Below are 19,079 nucleotides of genomic sequence, written 5' to 3'. Positions count from 1 at the left end.
GTCATAATGTAAAATATATTTTCGCCCAGTTCTTCTAAATGCAACTATAAGGCATGAAAATATGAAGATATTCTAAACACTAACATGATGATTTTCTGTAACGCTGCTTTGAAACTGTGTATTGTGAGCAACACTATACAAACAAAAACTTAATGGAAAAGTTCTCAGCTCACAACAAATGTGTCACAGGTCTGTTCTGAAAAACAGTAATAATAGTGATCATAGTCATGTATTGTTGGGATAGCAAAACAAATATACTTATTAACTTTAAGGGTTTGTTTGCTTATTTCAACTCTCACCTGGTAAAAGCTACACTAAGGATGCGTTCACACTTGTAATTCGGTTTTCTCTTGATTCAGACCAAAAAAGAAAATAATACTGGTTCGCTTAGCATTCACACAGTCATTTAAGACCGAACCTAAAGATAAGAAACAACTACAACAACAAAAAACACAGCTTTTATGGCGTATATTTTTTGACTATAAACAATTGTGGTACCATGTCAGATAACAAACACAGTGTAAAATACTGTGTAATAAAGCAAAACTTCTTGAGTTGTGTTTGTGAATGTTATTCTAGTAGACCATATTGCTGTGTATTTACAATATAATGTGCTGTTTTTACAACAAATTGTGAAATTCATATTAAAAAAAAATACTAGCAAACAACTGATGATTGTACATTTGAATAAACATGAAGAATAACACGCAATGATCTTTGACCAACATATGTACTTCTAGAGCAGCTCTGATATTTAGCATGAAGGGAATGAGAATGAAAACATTACTTCACTGCAAAATCTACAGCCGGTTCTTCCTTTCGCATCCTGACGGTTAATGTATACAGAGGTGTCTTCGATAAGCACGTTCACTTTCGGCCTGTGCTGATACTGGTTTAACCTGAGGGATGTGAAACTCTCAGGACATCACTGATGCAGTTTAGAGAACTGAGATGAGCATTTTTCACAGAGCAGATGAAGATCTCAAACTGATCTCGAGGCTGGGATTCGATAGAGAATTGCAGTCAGATGGTAGAGTTCAAGCGTTGAGGTTTTAATAAGAGTCCATGTGCAGGACATTTCCGCTGGCAGAAGAGTTGCCAACTCAGATCACAGCGTTCAGACTCTACCAGCTTCTCACCAGTTCAAGTAGTTCAATTACAAGGCAGTAAAAGTAGTTAAAAAAGTTGTGAAGTTACTGTACTATAAAAAAAATTATCTACATTGAAGCCATTTACGAGGGCAATAACCTTTTAATTGCTACTATCAGATTGCACAATTTATTTAAATAATCCATATTTACGTATCGTAAAAACGATAAATGCTAAGTACAGTCAAGTAAGGTGCAAAATGAATCGAAACCAAACCAAAATCTTGATAATGCTTAGTGCCATATCAAATCACAAAGTTGCTTTAAATGCCATTTAGGAACGCAAGATGCGCAAACTATCTTCTCATACTTGTATTAAAAACTTAAATCAATTTGATTTAAGTACATCATACATCATGATAATACTTTTATAGACTATGTAAAACCATTTAAAATATCTTAAAGTATGCAAATGGTACATGAATATGGCATACAGTGCCTAACATAAGTAAACACACCCATGGTAAAGTTGACTAAAAAGAGGAATAAATAATAATCTTTTGGAAGTTGATCTTTAAAAAATGAGGAAAAATCCAACCTTTAAGGACACCAATTTTCTTTGTGAATGAATAATGTAGCGTAAATAAATAAATGTTCTTCCTTAAAATACATGTTGCATAAGTCAGGACACCCCTATGTTAAATTCCCATAGAGACAGGCAGATTTTTATTTTGAAATGCCAGTTGTTTCATGGATCCAGGATAATATGCATCCTGATAAAGTTCCCATAGCCTAGAGATTGGCATGGGGCACTTCCCATAAGATCATCTCTCAATGCAAATCAAACCGGCTATTAGCCTAACTGAAATAACAGCATGCCAGTCTCTAGATATGGTGAAGGGTGTGTGATGATGTGGGATATTTTAATCCCAAAGGCCAAGGGAACTTTATCAGGATGCATAGTATCCTGGATCCATGAAATAACTGGCATTAAAAAATAAAAATCTGCCTGCCTCTATTGGAATTTAACATTGGGATTTCTTGACTTGTATTAAGGAATACATTTTATTTATTTACGATACATTATTCATTTACAAAGAAAATTGGTGTCCTTAAAGGTTGGATTTTTCCTAATTTTTTAAATTAAGGCATTAAGATCAATTTCCAAAAGATGATTTTTTATTCCTCTTTTTAGTTAACTTTAGCATGGGTGTGTTCACTTATGCTATCCACTATATATATTCAGGAGGACAATGATATATAGCATATTACTGCCATCTCATGTCATGCTAACACCACAGCACATTTATAATGCCATTTATTTTTTATTAATTTAAATTGTATTAATGTTTTTGAAATGTCCAGCATGTTATATTTGAAATGTCCAGCATGTTATATTTGATGGAACACACCAGCAGAATGAGGCCATGATGGTAAACAGAATGTGCAAAAGAGCCGGAGCGCTTCAGAAATGTCAACAAATGATGACATACAGCTTACAGTAGTATCTTTGTAGCATCAGGAAACGTCTGTCTAGCACAGAAAGACAAGCTTAACAGGCGTCTCACTTCATATGTGTGTGTGTGTTAAATGTGACCTGAAATAAACTTGCACCAGATGGGATCTTTATAATTTCTGGAATTTTCTCCTAAAACTAGTTTGTGAGAGAAATGTGTTCCAGCTTTGACTAAATGTGCTTCAAATATTGACATGACTTTGGTTTAAACCACATGTCCTTGTGTTGCATTAAAATACTGTAAACTGTTTATGCAAAACAGAACATAAATTCGTATTAAATATGCATTTAACAAAAACATTTTACTACATACAAAAAACAAAACAAAAAAAACGGGACAGGGACTTGTGGAAATGTTGTTGAGTGATGACTCAAATATCATATTTCATCTCATATTTTTTGGATCAGTTACTAAAAAAGAAACGGACTGACCTGCTGAAATGAATTGAACTCACTTGCTCAATTATAAGTGTAAAATACAATTCAAAACCATCAAAAATGGTGTAGCTAAAAGCGTTTGTATTCACATACCTGCATGGAGTTTATTTGATTAGAAATACATTTAAAATAACTGTTTTCTATTGTAATAATATTGTAAAATGTAATTTATTCCTGTGATCAAAGCTGAAATTGCAGCATCTTCAGTGTCACATGATCCTTCAAAAATCATTTTAATACGCCGATTTACTGCTCAAGAAACATTTCTGATTATTATCAATGTTGAAAAAATTGTGCTGCCTCATATTTTTATAGAAATATTTTTCTAACGGTATAAATGTCTTTACTGTCAATTTTGGTCAATTTAATGGATCCTTGCTGAATAAAAGTATTAATTTCTTTAAAAAAACCAAACAACATTTTTTACTGACGACAAACTTTTGAACGTTAGGGTACAATGGGACACTGAGGTTACAATGCCAAGAATTTCTGTAAATCGTTTCTGGCCCAAAAGTTCTTGTTTGTTATTTCTGAATGTCTTTTAAAGGGATAGTTCACCCAAAAATGAAAATTCGGTCAGTATTTACTCTCCCTCATGTTGTTCAACCCCGTTTGTTCATCTTCGGAACACGAATTAAGATATTTTTGATGAAATCTGAGAGCTGGATCACTCCTCCATACTAGTCCATAGGCTTCTTGAGGGATTGAACTTGCCGGCCTCGAAAAGTTATTAAAGACATCGTTAAAATAATCCAAGTGACTACAGTGGCTCAATCTTAAGTTTATCAAACGACGAGAATACTTTTTGTGCGCAAAAAAAACAAAAATAACGACTTTATTACAACTATTAATTTCGTTCTCTGTGGGTCTCGAGTCAGTTCACTAGTTTAACAGCGTACGCTTCTGTTGTTATACGTCACACGCATCACACACACATGACCAGCGTCGGCCAATAGTGAGCCTACATGTGACGTAGCACTACGCTATTACACTAGTTTAACTGACTCGAGGCCCAAAGAGAAGGAAATGAATAGTTGAAATAAAGTCGTTATTTATGTTTGTTTTTGCGCACAAAAAGTATTCTCATCGCTTGATAAACTTAATATTGAGCCACTGTAGTCACTTGGACTATTTTAACGATGTCTTTAATAACTTTGAGGCCGGCAAGTTTCAATCCATCAAGAAGCCTATGGAGGAGTGATCCAGCTCTCAGATATCATCAAAAATATCTTAATTCATGTCCAGAAGATGAACGAAAGTCTTACGAGGTTGGAACATGACGGCGAGTAAATACTGACAGAATTTTCATTTTTGGGTGAATAATCCCTTTAATGGAAACCCTCCATCCAACTCCTGCAGGGGATTTAATAATAATAAATTAATAAATTAATTAATTTTTTATATTAATTTTATATATTTTTTATATTAATTTTTTATATTAATTTTTTAATTAATAATTAATAATTATTAATAATAATAATAAATTAATCCAAATGCCACTCAAAAGTCTCAAAAGAAACGTCTCCATAATCACAAGAAAGCTTAAAGGTGCAGTGTGTGATTTTTAGCGGCATCTAGTGGTGAGGTTACAAATTGCAACCAACAAAAGTTACGGTGGCCGAAAGGAAAATATATTTCATCGTCTGAGACAGCAGAGAGTAGCAGTTCAGCAATGAGGTTTCTTTACAAGGATAAATTAAGAAATTATGTTTACTTAATTATTCAGTAAAACTATATGTTATTACGAATATTATTTTTTACTTGTTCATCGTTTCAATGTTTTATTCGCTGAACTAAGCTTGCTTCCTTGCACGAAGAGCAACATAGTAACGAAACGCGTTTGTCCGTTTAGGGCCACTGTAGAAACATTTCCGCGCATTTCAATGTAAGGGAACCCGCAGTGTGTGTAAACAGAAACTGCTCATTCTAAGGTAATACAAATATAACGGTTCATTAAGTAAGGTCTTTATACACCACTGAAAACTTATTTTTCAAGGTAGTGAGGAAACGCGCTCTGTAGCGCTGTGTGTTCGCTGTCGGCTACGCTAGAAACATGACCACACAATATGTCGACCTCCATAGAAGGGGGCGTCCGCGGTTATGGAGATATAAATGTCTCATTCTAAGGTAATAAAAACATAACGGTTCATTATGCAAGGTCTTTATACACCACTGAAAACATAGTTATGGATCTTATATTGCATTTCTGTCAATACATCCTCAGAAATATTACACAATGCACCTTTAAGGAACAGCTCGTTTGTTATTCGTCACAATGGTTTTGTCCGAAGCAAGGTCATGAAGCGTTGAGTTTCTGCCAATCCCGACATCTCAGATTCCTCCCTGAAGAGCCGGACTCACGCACAGCTCTGGCCTTATAGTGGATCGACTGCATGGCAGGCATATTTTGAAGTTATTACAGTGCCGAGTGATCGGGAGCTGAGCCAAAGGATCGTTTGTCTTTGCGCTCGTATTGAATCCCAACTTACGGAATAAGAAGAGCTATTGTCTCCGGGGGCCTGCCGCAATGTCATCTGGCTCTCGCGTTTCAATCAGGATGAAACTGGATAAAATAAACAGGCACGAATTCACATTTGGACACAGTTTGCTATCCTTCTGGCCTTTGACTCTGTTCTGTGTTTCCCATGGCTAGAGAAATTTGAAATTATACATGTTATTGGTCTTCTCAGACTCAGCAATGCCAGAATACACATCATATCACAATAATGTCAGTGTTTAACACCAGCCAAAGAGAAACTTAAAAAGGCAGCCGGTCAGGTCTCAAATTTTACAGAAATTCTCATTTTGTTTCACAATCACAGAATGTGGCCACATTCAGCCAAAAATGAAGATTTGGTTTTAAAGTGATGGAAAACGAAGTACATAAGCGAGAGAGAAAGTGCTGCTGCCGATCTGGAAAGATAAAGGGACACGACAGCATTTAAAGAGGAATGTTGGCCGAGACAGAGGTGATAAAAATCTTGTGGGAGATTGCAAAATATGATGAGCCATGACTGAAAAAAAACCTCTTGCATCAGCTTCTAACCTGCTTAGAGAAATTACATGTATTTACTCATCAGTTCGGCATGACTTAGTTTAATAAACCATTTTTGAATTTCGAAAGAATACTTTCATTTGGCAAGGATGTATTGACCAAGACGAGTGATATAATATTACAAAATATTCCTATTTCAAATAAACACTGTTCTTTTGAACTTTCTATTCATTAAAGGATCCTGAAAGAATATGCATCATGGTTTCCAAAAAATATGAACCAGCACAACTGATTTTATAGAATGATTTCTGAAGGATCATGTGACACTGAAGACTGGAGTAATGATGCTGAAAATTCAGCTTTGATCACAGGAATAAATTCAAATTTTAAATTGTAATAATATTTCACAATATTACTGTTTTGATCAAATAAATGCAGCCTTGTTGGGCAGAAGAAAATTCTTTTAAAAAACATTTTAAAAATCCTACTGATCCCAAATGTTTAAGAAGTAGTGTATGTCAGTTACTACTATACATATTCTCTATATCTCCAAGATTATACTAATTTCCATTTCTCCATGCTTGTACTGTAAATAACAATTTCAAACCAGATATTTACTGGTTTTTCTATGATAATCTCCACCCTGAATCTCAAACCACTGAGTTATGAGCTTGTTGTGTGCATGTGAAATCTAGATGTCTCTCTAGACTGGAATCAGTGTCATTTTCACACGAAACTGCTGACCCTGACCACAGAGAATATCATACAGCCTCTGCATAATATCAAAACTAACTTGATGACGGGCCGCACATCCAATAGATCACACACTTACAGAGGAAAATGTGAGTGTTGTCTGATCACGCAAAACTCGGTCACATTTTAAGGGTGTGAAGGGTGGTTTCTAGGGTGTTGCTAAGGTGTTTTTTTTTGTTGTTGCATATTTTAAATCCAGTTTCTAGGGAACTGCTACAAAGTTCTGGGTGGCTGCTACACTGCAACAAAAATCTACAAATAAATCTTAGGACACTCAAAAAAATGCTGGGACAAACCCAACCATTGGTTTACATTTTTTTTTTAACCAAACATGGGTTGAAAAAAAAACATTTTAGAGTGTAATTTTGAGTCTTGTTTTTCATTTCAAATATCAAACAAATTAAGATGCATTTACTTGAGGAGCAATGAGCAATGTATCCAAATTAAGTGTGTTTTTGCTTAAAACAAGAACAAATATCTGCCAATGGGGTGAGAAAATTAATATTGTTTTCCCTTTAAATTATGTTTATTTTTCTGACCCAATTGGCTGATATTTTCTCTTGTTTAAAGCATTTAGTGACATTTATTTTTTCAGGAAATACGCATGTTTCCCCCGAGACTAGCATATTTTTCCAATTGTTTTCAATGGGAGCGCCGTGTTTTTAAAACGGCAGAAACGTGATGAGGCACTGAGCGTCTATTTCATGCTGTGCGCTCAGTTTTTTCCAGTCGCTGAGAGTTAAATTATGTTCAGCTCTGGGAAAAATGCAATGCTCATCACTGTCACTTTTTACCCAGCCATCCAAATAGTGAAGGAGAGGCGGGACTAATCCCACATCGACCAACCACCACATACTGCTTGTATAACGATAACAAACAACAGAAACAAGCTCATCTCTTCATCCATAACTCGTGCCAGAGCAAGTGTGTTACATTGTGTTGGCATTTTTATATTCAGAAACAAACTATTTGCAAAATTAGATACTAGTAACAGTTCTGCGGATTTTCCATAAATATCTTAAGTCTGATCTCTTGGTACAGTAACAGCACAACTCTTCTCAATAAAATGTGTGATTTGAGGGATCATTCTTATAATTGAACCGGGACTAAATATTGCCCAGGATTGACATTTGATTTACAGCAAAATGAAAAAAACTAAGGACTTCCTTTTTCATTGAAAGACAAATGCAAGAGAAGACGAGACCGGGTCCAAAAGAATGAACCAACTAATTCAGAGGAAATTATAGAAAAAGACAAAACAGAACAAACTCTGAACAGTCAGTTCATTCAGATTGATAAAAGCCATATCAAATGCACTGCCCTCAGCATCACAAGTACTGACACAGTGTTTAAACTGTAAGATGATGAAACATTAGGAGTCTACGAGTATGTATAGAAAGATAACATTAGAGGACTCTTTGGCCACAATAGCCATAAATAAATGAATGCACCGGTCAAGTGCAGACTGTGAGGAAGGAAGCACACTGAAAGGATGATGACCTCACAACATTTAACAGAAAAGCAGAAGGAAGAGCTGAGGTCAACACTCTTATCATACTCTGATGATGTCAATCAGACTTGATCTCTAGTGATCGAGGCTTTTCTGCTGGTTATTCAGTGCCAAATGTATAGTCAATTTGCAATTTTTATTAGTAGTCAAAAAAAAAGACCCCAAGAAATATCTAGAAAAAAATGCATTGAGCAAAATATGAGGCTAATTTCTTTCTATGATTTTAGTGCTTACGTTTATGCATATTTTACTACACAGAAATTGTGACTTTTTATTTAGCATCTAATGGATCCACAAGGTTTTATACAAGTGTGCATGCTTTGAAACTTCCCACTTTCACTCACTCACAAGCAGTTTTCAGGGAACTTTAGAAGCAAAGAGGGTAAATCAGTGCATCACTTCTCTTTAAAGGTTGAGTGACAGACAAACACTCTTCAAAGACTCTGCACCAATGACAGACGAGGATTTTAAAAGAGGTCATTAAAGCACAAACATCTTTCAGGGGCCCTGGATGAATATTTGCTGTTTTGCAGCTGTAGTCATTCACGAGGATGTAGACAAGCCGGTCAGAAGACCGTGAGGCTGTGACCCCGACATGGACGGGTTAAAAAATATGAAACGTCTGCTGATTAAAAGAGAGAGGACTGATTGAAAGATGCTAACAGAGGAAATTGTTATTTACTATTAAAGAAAACATTTTATAGAAATCGCATTCACAAATAGCAAACATTGAATTTAATTATAGCTAGTTAAATATAATACTATCATTCACAAATTTGAGATCAGTACGATTTATTTGATGTTTTTTGACAAAAGTCTCTTCTGCACACCAAGGCTGTTGAAAACAGTTGTGCTGCTTAATATTTTAGATGAAACCATCATATATCTATATTTTTTCAAGATTCTTTTAGAATAGAAAGTTCAAACGCATTTATTTGAAATATACATTTTGGTAATATTATGTCTTTCAGCAAATTTTCAGGTTTTCCAATGAGGATTAAGCTGTGCCTTTTCCATTCCTTGGAAAGACACAGATCCCACCCTCCCCCCAGCCCCCAAAAAAAGCAATTAATTACATTTCCACATTGGTAATATTAAGCTCCTGGGCTCTTCATCAGACCATAATTAACACATCAAAAAGACAAATATTATATAACCACAAATCCTTTCAAATGGAACCACATGACTCAAATTAACCAAGTACCAGACCTATACAAACACCAGATCCACCTTGGAAAAGAAAAAAAAGTTCCAATTTAAACAAAAAGGGCATTAACATTCTGATGATGTCATAAGAAGAAACTTTCAAAGTTCCACAGATAAATGTCCATCCTCCAGCAACACACCAGTGCTTTAAAGAACCCAGAACCCAAAACACTGATCTGAAGAGCTAGCAATAAATCATCAAGATCCTCTCTGAGATCATTCAGGTGTAGTGTTCTACAGCTCTGTTCCAAAACCAGCGCCATTTTCTTGCTTGCTATGACGTATTATAATGCAGCTCACGTAGAATGCTCACTAGGTTTTGGATGTACAAGTTCCTCAACAGTTACACTCAAATGTTCCTTTCAGTTCTTGATCTAGTGTGTGTGTGTGTGTGTGTGTGTGTGTGTGTGTGTGTGTGTGTGTGTGTGTGTGTGTGTGTGTGTGTGTGTGTGAGAGAGAGTGAAAGTGTGTGAGTGAGTAATACTCAGAGGTATGTGCTCAAATGGCCGTTAAACCTGAAACATCAAACCCACACAGACGAGACCACCTCCCTTTTCTAATCCTCCTTTCTTTCTCTCTTTCTCTCTTTTTTCTCTTTCTTTCTTTCTTTCTTTCTTTCCCTTATCTCCAAATATCACCAACCACATCTTCTCCTGCTCTCTTTTGATCCCTCGTTCTGTCGGTCCTGTGGCTTGTGGTTTTGTTTCATGCATTCTGAGTGTTCAGTGGAGTGAAGACAGACCTGATAATCTGATTCATTCATTCCTCAGTCCACTAAACCGGACACAGCTTAAGCTGGTAAAGCAGTTTTCTCGTATAGGGAGTATGTTAAATTTGGGAGATCCAACCACATCATAAAATAAAAATAAATAACTATCAAGATGCAATATTTTATAATAATTAACTTTTGATTAACATTTGGATTTACCGTTCAAAAGTTTATGGTCAGTAAGATTTTTTTGAAGAAGAAGAAATATATGCTTTACTTCAGCAAGGACGCATTAAATTGATCAAAAGAGCCAGTAAAGACATTTATGTTACAAAATATTTCTATTTCAAATAAATGCTGTTCTTTTGAACTTTCTATTCATCAAAGAATCCTAAAAAAATGATCAATGGTTTCCCCAAAACTACGAAGCAACACTTTTTCAACATTCATAATAATCAGATATGTTTCTTGAGCAGCAAATCATCATATATTAGAATGATTTCTGAAGGATCATGTGACACTGAAGACTGGAGTAATGATGCTGAAAATTCAGCTTTACATCACAGGAATAAATTACATTTTACAATATATTCAAATAGAAAACAGTTATTTTAGATTGTAATAATATTTCACAATATTACTGTTTTCACTGTATTTTTTATCAAATAAATGCAGCCTTGGTGAGAATAAGAGGCTTCTTTGGAAAACATTTTAAAAAGAAATCTTACCAACCCCAAACTTTTGAGCAGTAAACAACTGTGGAAACTTGGAGACCTTGTACTTCACACATGCCAAGTCAACATGAATTTAAAACGGACTATTTAACTGTTCTTATTGTGAATGGTTTACATAGTGCATGTCATTGCAAAGGGGAAAAAACGGATTTGCACTGATGCATACTTGAAAATACAGAAATAATACACCATCCAGGCACCTTTGGCATGATATTTTCAACACACTATGATCTGGAAAACTACTTTTCCATACTTAATATATAGATAGTTTGCAAATTGGGATGAATCCAGTGAGAATAAACTGCATGACATGAAAGAACTGAAAGCTTCCAGCTCGTTCAATTATTTTAGCCATTTGCTCCTCATTTGTGCCCACAAACAAACACAATGAGGAAATTTGGTCAGATCTTACAGACTTAAAAAGCATCCGAACACAGATGCAGGGAAGGGAAAATTGAAGCATGGCTTAAAAGAAAAGGAAGGAAAGCATCTGATAAGAATTAAATACGAAGCCTTTAAGCGTTTAGCACAACAGCTTCTCTGAAAATCAGAGGATTTGGGTTAAATCAGTTTGGCATGTTATCTGATGTTATCTGGCCAAGTCCCAAACTAATTCAGAGAGAAGAGAACAAAACACTCCAAATCAAATGTCAAGAGCTCTTTCTCACAATTCATCAATATAAAAAGAAAACCAAATATTTCATGCGATATTTTCCCGACAACTTGTACTGAACCATCACAAAGAGACCTTTCTCACAGTTACTCACAAATTTGAGGCAAACAAAAGAGTTTTGGAAGCACGCAAACTTTATCAGATCCAGATCACGTCTGAAGGTGGTTTTTTAACTATTAAAAGGATAGTTCACCCAAAAATAAAAAAGTTACACTTGATTTCCATGTCTACTTTAGACATTCTACTAACTTTGCGACTAAATGTCAACATAGGATACTTCATATTGTGTTCCACAAAAGAAAGTCACACAGATTGGAACAGCATTAGGGTGATGACTAAACATATTTTTTCTTCCATTTAAACTATATATAGTCCGGTAGGGTCGAGGAAATCCTGTAATTAACATTCTTCCAGGTGGTCAAGTTTGAGATTTCTATAGATGAGGCAAATACTTTAAGTAGCTGGAGCATTTCCAATAATTCAGCAGGAATCATGGGACATACAGGAAGAGGAAATACAGAACAGCAGAGACTCTTAACCTCTGCATCCTGTGGAGGACTTTATGAGTCAAACACAAACATGAACTCATGAATTCTTCTTAAACTGCTGATGCTTCAAAGGAAAGAGGAAATCAAGTCATAGAGATGAAGTTTCAGTGCCATGGATCCCTGTACACCTTAAAAATTAATGTTCTTTATTGGCAGTGATGGAGAACCTTAAACATCCATGGAATATTTCCATTTCACGAAACGTTCTTTATAGTGGAAAAAGGTTCTTAAGATTTTGAAATGTTCTTCACACTAAGAAAAAGTGGTTCTTTTAAGAACTGTTCACTGAAAGGTTCTTTGAGGAACCAAAAATGGTTCTTCTATGCTATGGCATCACCATGTAAATCCCTTTTGGAATTGGAACATTTATTTTTAAAAGGATAGTTCACCCTAAAATGAAAATGAAGCTCATTTACTCACCCTGGTGTTGTTCTAATGCCGTATGCCCTTCATTCCTTTAAGGACCACAAAAGCAGACTAAAGAATAAATAAAAAATGCCCCACTCGCATTCACATCCACATAATGGCAGTGAATAGAGAGCAGCATCAAACTTTTTAAAAAAGAAGACAAAGTACCACAGAATGATCCCATGCAACACGTGTCGTATATTACAAGTGTTCTGTGGGTATTCAATAGGGTTTGGTGAAACCGAAATTATTTAACGTATTATTTAACAAAATTCTTGGACATTGGTCTTCTGAGCACGAAGTGCGCGTTCGTTTGTGTAACGGAAAAAGCACACAAGCTGTGAGGAATCAAGATTAAGAAAAACCCGACATGAATTAAAACCCACGTACCTTCTTCTCTGAGCTGAGGCGAATATATCCGTTGTGTAAGTTATCGCGTTCACATCTGTCATTCTGACTGTCATCATACAAGCGAGTTTCGGTCCGATGATATTCAGTGAAGAAACTACATGGATACTTTTTTTGCTTTTGTTATTCTTGATTTCTCATAACTTTTGCTTCTTCTGGACGGAGTGAACTGCGCGCTAATAGACCTTACAGCCCAGCCTCTTTTCAGCGCTGCGCTCGTTGTGTTCGGCATGTCAACCGGTTTGTATTTCCACAGCATGAAGGAAAGATCTTACGGATTTATGAATGAAGCGCTTGTTTTAAAATCTTCCCGGTCATCTGACATTTGTTATGACATCCGCTTCAAACTTTACAGTGCTCATTATAACTTTTCTTAACTCTACAATAAGTAAATCCAATTCACCAGCTGTTGTGCAGCTGTGCAGAGAAGACCAATGGACAAGATCAAATCTTTAACCAAATCTTATACCCCAGAATACTTGTAATATACGGCACATGTCGCATGGGATCATTCTGTGATACACATTTAAAAAGCTTGATGCTGGTCGCTATTCACTGCCATTATATGGACTTTTTTTAATCCTCCTTTTGTGGTCCATTAGAACAACACCACAGAACTTAAATGATGACTTAATTTTGATTCTGGGGTGAACTATCCCTTTAAGAGTGAGGCTTTAATGGAACATTCAGCATTTCAAATGTCACATTTTCACTACAAGTTTCAGTATGAAGAGCTGTGAAATGTTTCTACATGTGTATGGAGTTCAGAGGGGTGTGGACATCTGAGGATTTACTCAAATGTCACAAACAATGCAACCTGCCAATCCCAACACTGCAGAGATTTTCCAATACCAAACCCCTCAAAGGTCTACCAATGAGCCGTGAATGGAACTTTATCTAGAAAGGCAGGATATTAAACAGGCAGTGATTCATAATCGTGGAACATTAGCACTAGAGCTGGACTATAATGCAATTTCAGAGCCAAAAGTGAACAATATCCTTTGAAAATACAATTTAGACAAACTGAAAGAAGAAAGTGCCACTTACATCTTCTATATCAGCAATTATATCGGCAAACGTTGTTATTTTCCCCTCAAATGCTTCTCTATACAGATCCAGATGGACGGGACTGGTGTGCGTGAGAATCATTAATGAATCTAGGACATTCATTGATATTCAGTTGCTATGGTGTTTGGGTCAAGTGAAACGAGTTCAGCTTCAAATCCCTATTGGCTCAGACCTACGATTGCATGATCTAAGGAAAAAAGTGCAATGCAAGATTGCAACATTTTCTTAAAAAATAAATAAATAAATCCCTGTTCCAAAATAAAATGTGATAAAATTGTCTATAAAAAAAGTTTAAAAAGAAATATTACCAATAATAATCAAATTGATTAATCGTGATCAATCACATCACATCTAACATAAAAGTTCGGAAATATTAAATATATATATATATATATATTAAATTATTATTAGTGCTGTTAAATCGACAAATTGCCATTAATCACATCTGAAAAAGTTGAAAAATGCATGTTATAAGCGATCCACAGATCTGCAAACTCAGAGCAGATACAGAGTTCCTGTGGAGCAACATTTACTATGAACCGAGCCTCTCCGAGATGCTGAAAACACTGGATCACAAGTGTAAAATCACAGTGCTGCATTTCAATCTGAAACACGCAGCGCATATTTGATAAATCACAGCCTTTGCAAGTTTGTAACTGCATTTTCATTTTTATTTTAATTAGTCATGCAGCCCTACTAGTATATGAGCATCGGACTCCACACTGAATAACCCTTTCTGTCCTATGGCCACTCCGGATAACAAAACACATGTACAAATATTTGCCTTTGTCTGGACAGACACATAAATGTGGATGATTTGAGAGCAATCCCTATCCGGTGTTGACAGTAGAGAATAGCGTGTGACTTGCACTGACCTGATTCTACAGCAAGCCTTAACATGCAAAGTCACAGCACATTTACAGATGCAAACAGTGCAGCAAGAATGTGCAGACAAACACATGCATTAAATCTATTATATTGGCCCACTTTGAGTTGGTCTTTCCTGACCGTTCACACTATCGTCTTCCCACTGAATGGCACAGCTGGGGTTTACCTGTAGGCCACGCCAACACTGTAAGGAAATATCATTCACAGTAGCCGCGTTTCCATTACCCTTCAAATTCCACCAATTAAAATTGAAAATACGCCAAATTGAAACATGTCAATTTCGCAGAAACTCCCATATATCGCAAAAAGTTTACAAGCTGGATAAGGTGGTTTTTCAGGCAATTCTAAAAAGCAATATTTTGCAAAGCTGCAATGGAAACAGTTTTGCAATCGCATTTACAGGTCATCTGGGTGTATGTAAAAGTCGATTATTCTGTAAAGATGACGTGTTATGTTTGGACAGAAGACGAGACAGAGTTCTTTATTAAACTCATAAAAGACAGAAGTATTACGGGAATACTCGATTCTAAACAACAAAGAAATGCCACAGTTTATCAAGACCTTGAAGTAGATATGATGGAGAAACACCTCATAAGCAGTAGCTCCCAGTATAATGTGTTTTCCTTGCCATTAATGCTTGGATACACGCCTACGTCTCCTTCCATTATAAATAATGGCTAATGCGGTGGCTGCAATATACATAAACCTACTAACATCCATCGCCATGATTATCGCAAGAGGAAAAAAATCACGTTTCAGTCGCATAACAACGGTTAATGGAAACGCCGCCATTTCGCAATAGTTTTTATCTAAATTTAGAAAATATCGCAGCAGTTTTGCGCAAATCTGTAATGGAAACGCAGCTACTGTCAATCTCTGCTATAGAAGAAATTGGTTTGTTTACCGTTTTTTTTTTTTAAGTAAGATTTAGTGCATAACTTTTAATTTCATTGTTGTTCATTCAAATAACCAAGACCAAAATTCAGTTTCAGAAGTAAAATCCCATTTATTTTCTCTACAAAGGGAACTGTTTTTTTAGCAAGTTATAAACTATTAAAAACAGACATTCTGTAAACCAGGTTGTTAATCAATGGTATACGCTTTTGTTGAAGCAGTCAGACCGCATTATTATATATTTTTTTTACAATAATCTTGTTTAAAAGCGGAATTGATGATAAAAACGATAACTAATAATTATTTATATTTGAAAGCCGATAACCGATATATTGGCATATAAATCTAAATCCAATTTTAGATGGTCTTGAAGGGGTAACTTCATTTTGGATGCGCTTATCCTGTAACAACGTAATAAGACACGGGTGTACAAAGAATTCACACCATTCTTTTATGAAAGAGTTTTCATTACAATTTTATGCAGACTATAAGACAAACTTGCATTGCACATTTTGCACTTAACTGTATTTTCCTTTTCAAAGTGATTTCAATCACATTACAAGAAAATCAAAACCATTATGTCGAACAGTTCGCATCTGGAGTGTTTCGGCCGAAGGAAATAATCCATTATAGAATATCAAACAAATTTTCTTATCAGGTCATTAACGATAACATTAAAAATGAACATATCGTCAGCTATATAGAGCATCCCTAATATGTTGCAATGATGTGATTCATTGGTTGGTTTGTTTCATTGTTTATAGCTCTTTTAACAAAAACTTTAAAACAATACTTATGGGAAAAATACTTCTAGAACCAAGGCAAAAGAAAAAGATAAAGTGTGTGTGCACTGTCACACTTTGTAAAAGTAGTTCATACAATTCAAACACTATATTCCAAGTCTTTTGAAACAATTTGTTAGCTTTTTATGAGGAATAGACGGTTATTCACTGAAAATCTTCCCCTCCATCAGTCAAACCTATCATAAGTCATATGGACTACGTTTACAGTGCTTGTATATTTCTTTTTTGAATGTAAATGATGACAGAATTGGTATTTTCGGATGAACTATTGCTTTAAATGAAAACAGATCCCAACACACCAATTCTGGCACCGATATAATGATTCTGAGACTCAACTGTGAGAGTTTGCTGTGTCAGCAGCAGTTAATGAACACTTCTCGGATGTAAATCTGACTCACACTAAATGAACCAAGTAAAACTGATTTTCAAATGTTATTCACTCTATGCAGAGTCATCTGGACAGGTCTACTAGACCACACAGAAGAACTGAAGCATATATGAGCTGCAGTAAAACTCTGTCTTTAGAAGGCATTGTTCACTTCTTCAACTATAAGTATGCATGGAGACACTCCTAAAGGTCAGCGTTGTTAGTATATAGTATATATATGATATAGCCTATGCTTCAGTAGAGGAGTGCATCAGATAAAGCTTGCACAGTTCATTTTACCAGTGTAATATTACAGGTGTTATTATGTGCTGCCTCAAATAATAGTTGGTGGTGAAATACAAAGCAGAATCTCAAATCTCAAAGTTACAGCGGCACAGAAACCATATGAAAAGCAGGAATGTCAAAGAGTAAAGGGAATATGTCATCAACAGTTATTATAATTGCTGCATCTGAACTTATAATTATGGAAATAAAGAGTTTCAGTCCTTTTGTAACATAAGATTAATTCATTCAAATAAAGCACTGCATGTGTGAACAAGCTCTGAAGTTACAAAAAGTAACACAGTGCAATGATTTATAAATCATTTCTTTAACTATGGATTGATGGGCTCATTGGAACTTCATTTTTTTGGAAAACAATGTACTACAAAATATCACGTTTTTGATGTATAATTAATGATTCTGCTCTATTTGTAAGTTACTAATCAAATGCAAACTAGTGACATTGATCATGTGACTCAAGTGTATTGGACGGTCAGATGTTCTTCCAATGACGCTCAGCATCTCAAATCATGCTGGAGAACATGATCATCAGGTTTTGTTCATGTCATAATTTAATTGTAATGAAAAGGTTAGTATTTAATTCGAAAATAACATATTATCATAATAATGTATGATGGTAATAACACAGTACTGCAAGGTAAATACCACCAAAAAAACAGTATTATATAGGATGTAAATCATAATGTACATTATTGAGGGAGACACAATATTCAGAATAATTTTCAATGTCAGATTTCTACTTTATGTTTGGTCCCCCCAATCTTGAGAATTTGGTTACATCCTTGGTATGTTCCCGTGGTTTCGCTTTAAGTGGCATGGAATACATAATTATCACTTATGTTAAAGACCAGACAAATAAATGTTTATATTGCTCAACATTTACCTTGTATAAACCAGTCACTTAAATAAAGGTAAATAAAGAAGATAATGTATTGACATGACACTTATTTGTTTTGTCATATCAATTAAAACAATGCATTTAAAATACAATTCATACCACATAATTATTCTATGATGAATATGTTTTTAATTTCTGAAAACAGAGTCATTCTCCATTTTTGACCTTTCCATTAAAAAGGAATATTTTTTTCAGATCAAATTGAGTAGCCATGAGAATTTGCAATAAACACACTTTACTTATCCTTTAAATATTTGGGAATGTTTTGATTAGGTAAATGTAAATAAGTATAAGAAAGGGTGTGAACTTTTTCAAAAATGCATAAAACCAAAATAAAAGCTGATATTATATATGAAGAACTGGGCACTGGGCATATTATATTAACAACTGGGACATAAAACTTTTTATATCAGACAATGGTCATAGTCACTGACCCAGATATAATGTGTTGTGTGAGATGTGCTTGTATCCTATGGGAAGAAACAGAAGTTAAAGGTGGCAGGTGAACTTTTGTGAACTGACGCTGGATTTCACAATCATCGGCTTAGAACATGTTAGACAGAAATGCATATGTAATAAAAGATCCTACTTACCCATGAGCACACACACAACATCCATCAGCACAATAAACAGCTTGTTCTTCTTCAGGTCTGTCATGTCTGTGATCTGTTTAGATCTTCTGGGCTTTATGGACACTGAAGCGACTCGTATGATATTCGATGATTCGTTCTTCCGGGTATTCTGTGTCACCTGCGTTAAAGGTGAGCTGATGATGTAACGCGTCCTCGCTCACGCTGACAGATTTCACGGACGTGAGTTTCACGCGAGTGAACAACGATTGAAAAGTGAAGCTTGAACCGCAAACTGTTGAA

At 35.3% G+C, this 19,079-nt stretch overlaps 1 protein-coding gene across 1 annotated transcript in view; it reads right to left on the bottom strand.

The window, feature by feature from the left end:
* Window positions 1-19,079, bottom strand: part of plpp2a (phospholipid phosphatase 2a) — a 31,026-nt gene extending 11,947 nt beyond the window's left edge. The window contains exon 1 of the mRNA XM_077222431.1: window positions 18,801-19,079. Coding sequence (XP_077078546.1) covers window positions 18,801-18,864 — 64 coding nt within the window. The 5' untranslated portion in view covers window positions 18,865-19,079. The remainder of the gene's footprint in view (window positions 1-18,800) is intronic.

Source organism: Siphateles boraxobius, unplaced genomic scaffold, assembly GCF_051911475.1.
Source record: "Siphateles boraxobius isolate OS27281-9 unplaced genomic scaffold, OSU_SipBor_1 86, whole genome shotgun sequence".
Taxonomy (NCBI): domain Eukaryota; kingdom Metazoa; phylum Chordata; class Actinopteri; order Cypriniformes; family Leuciscidae; genus Siphateles; species Siphateles boraxobius.
Note: the sequence above shows the minus strand (reverse complement) of the source record. Positions and strands in the feature narration are given on the sequence as shown.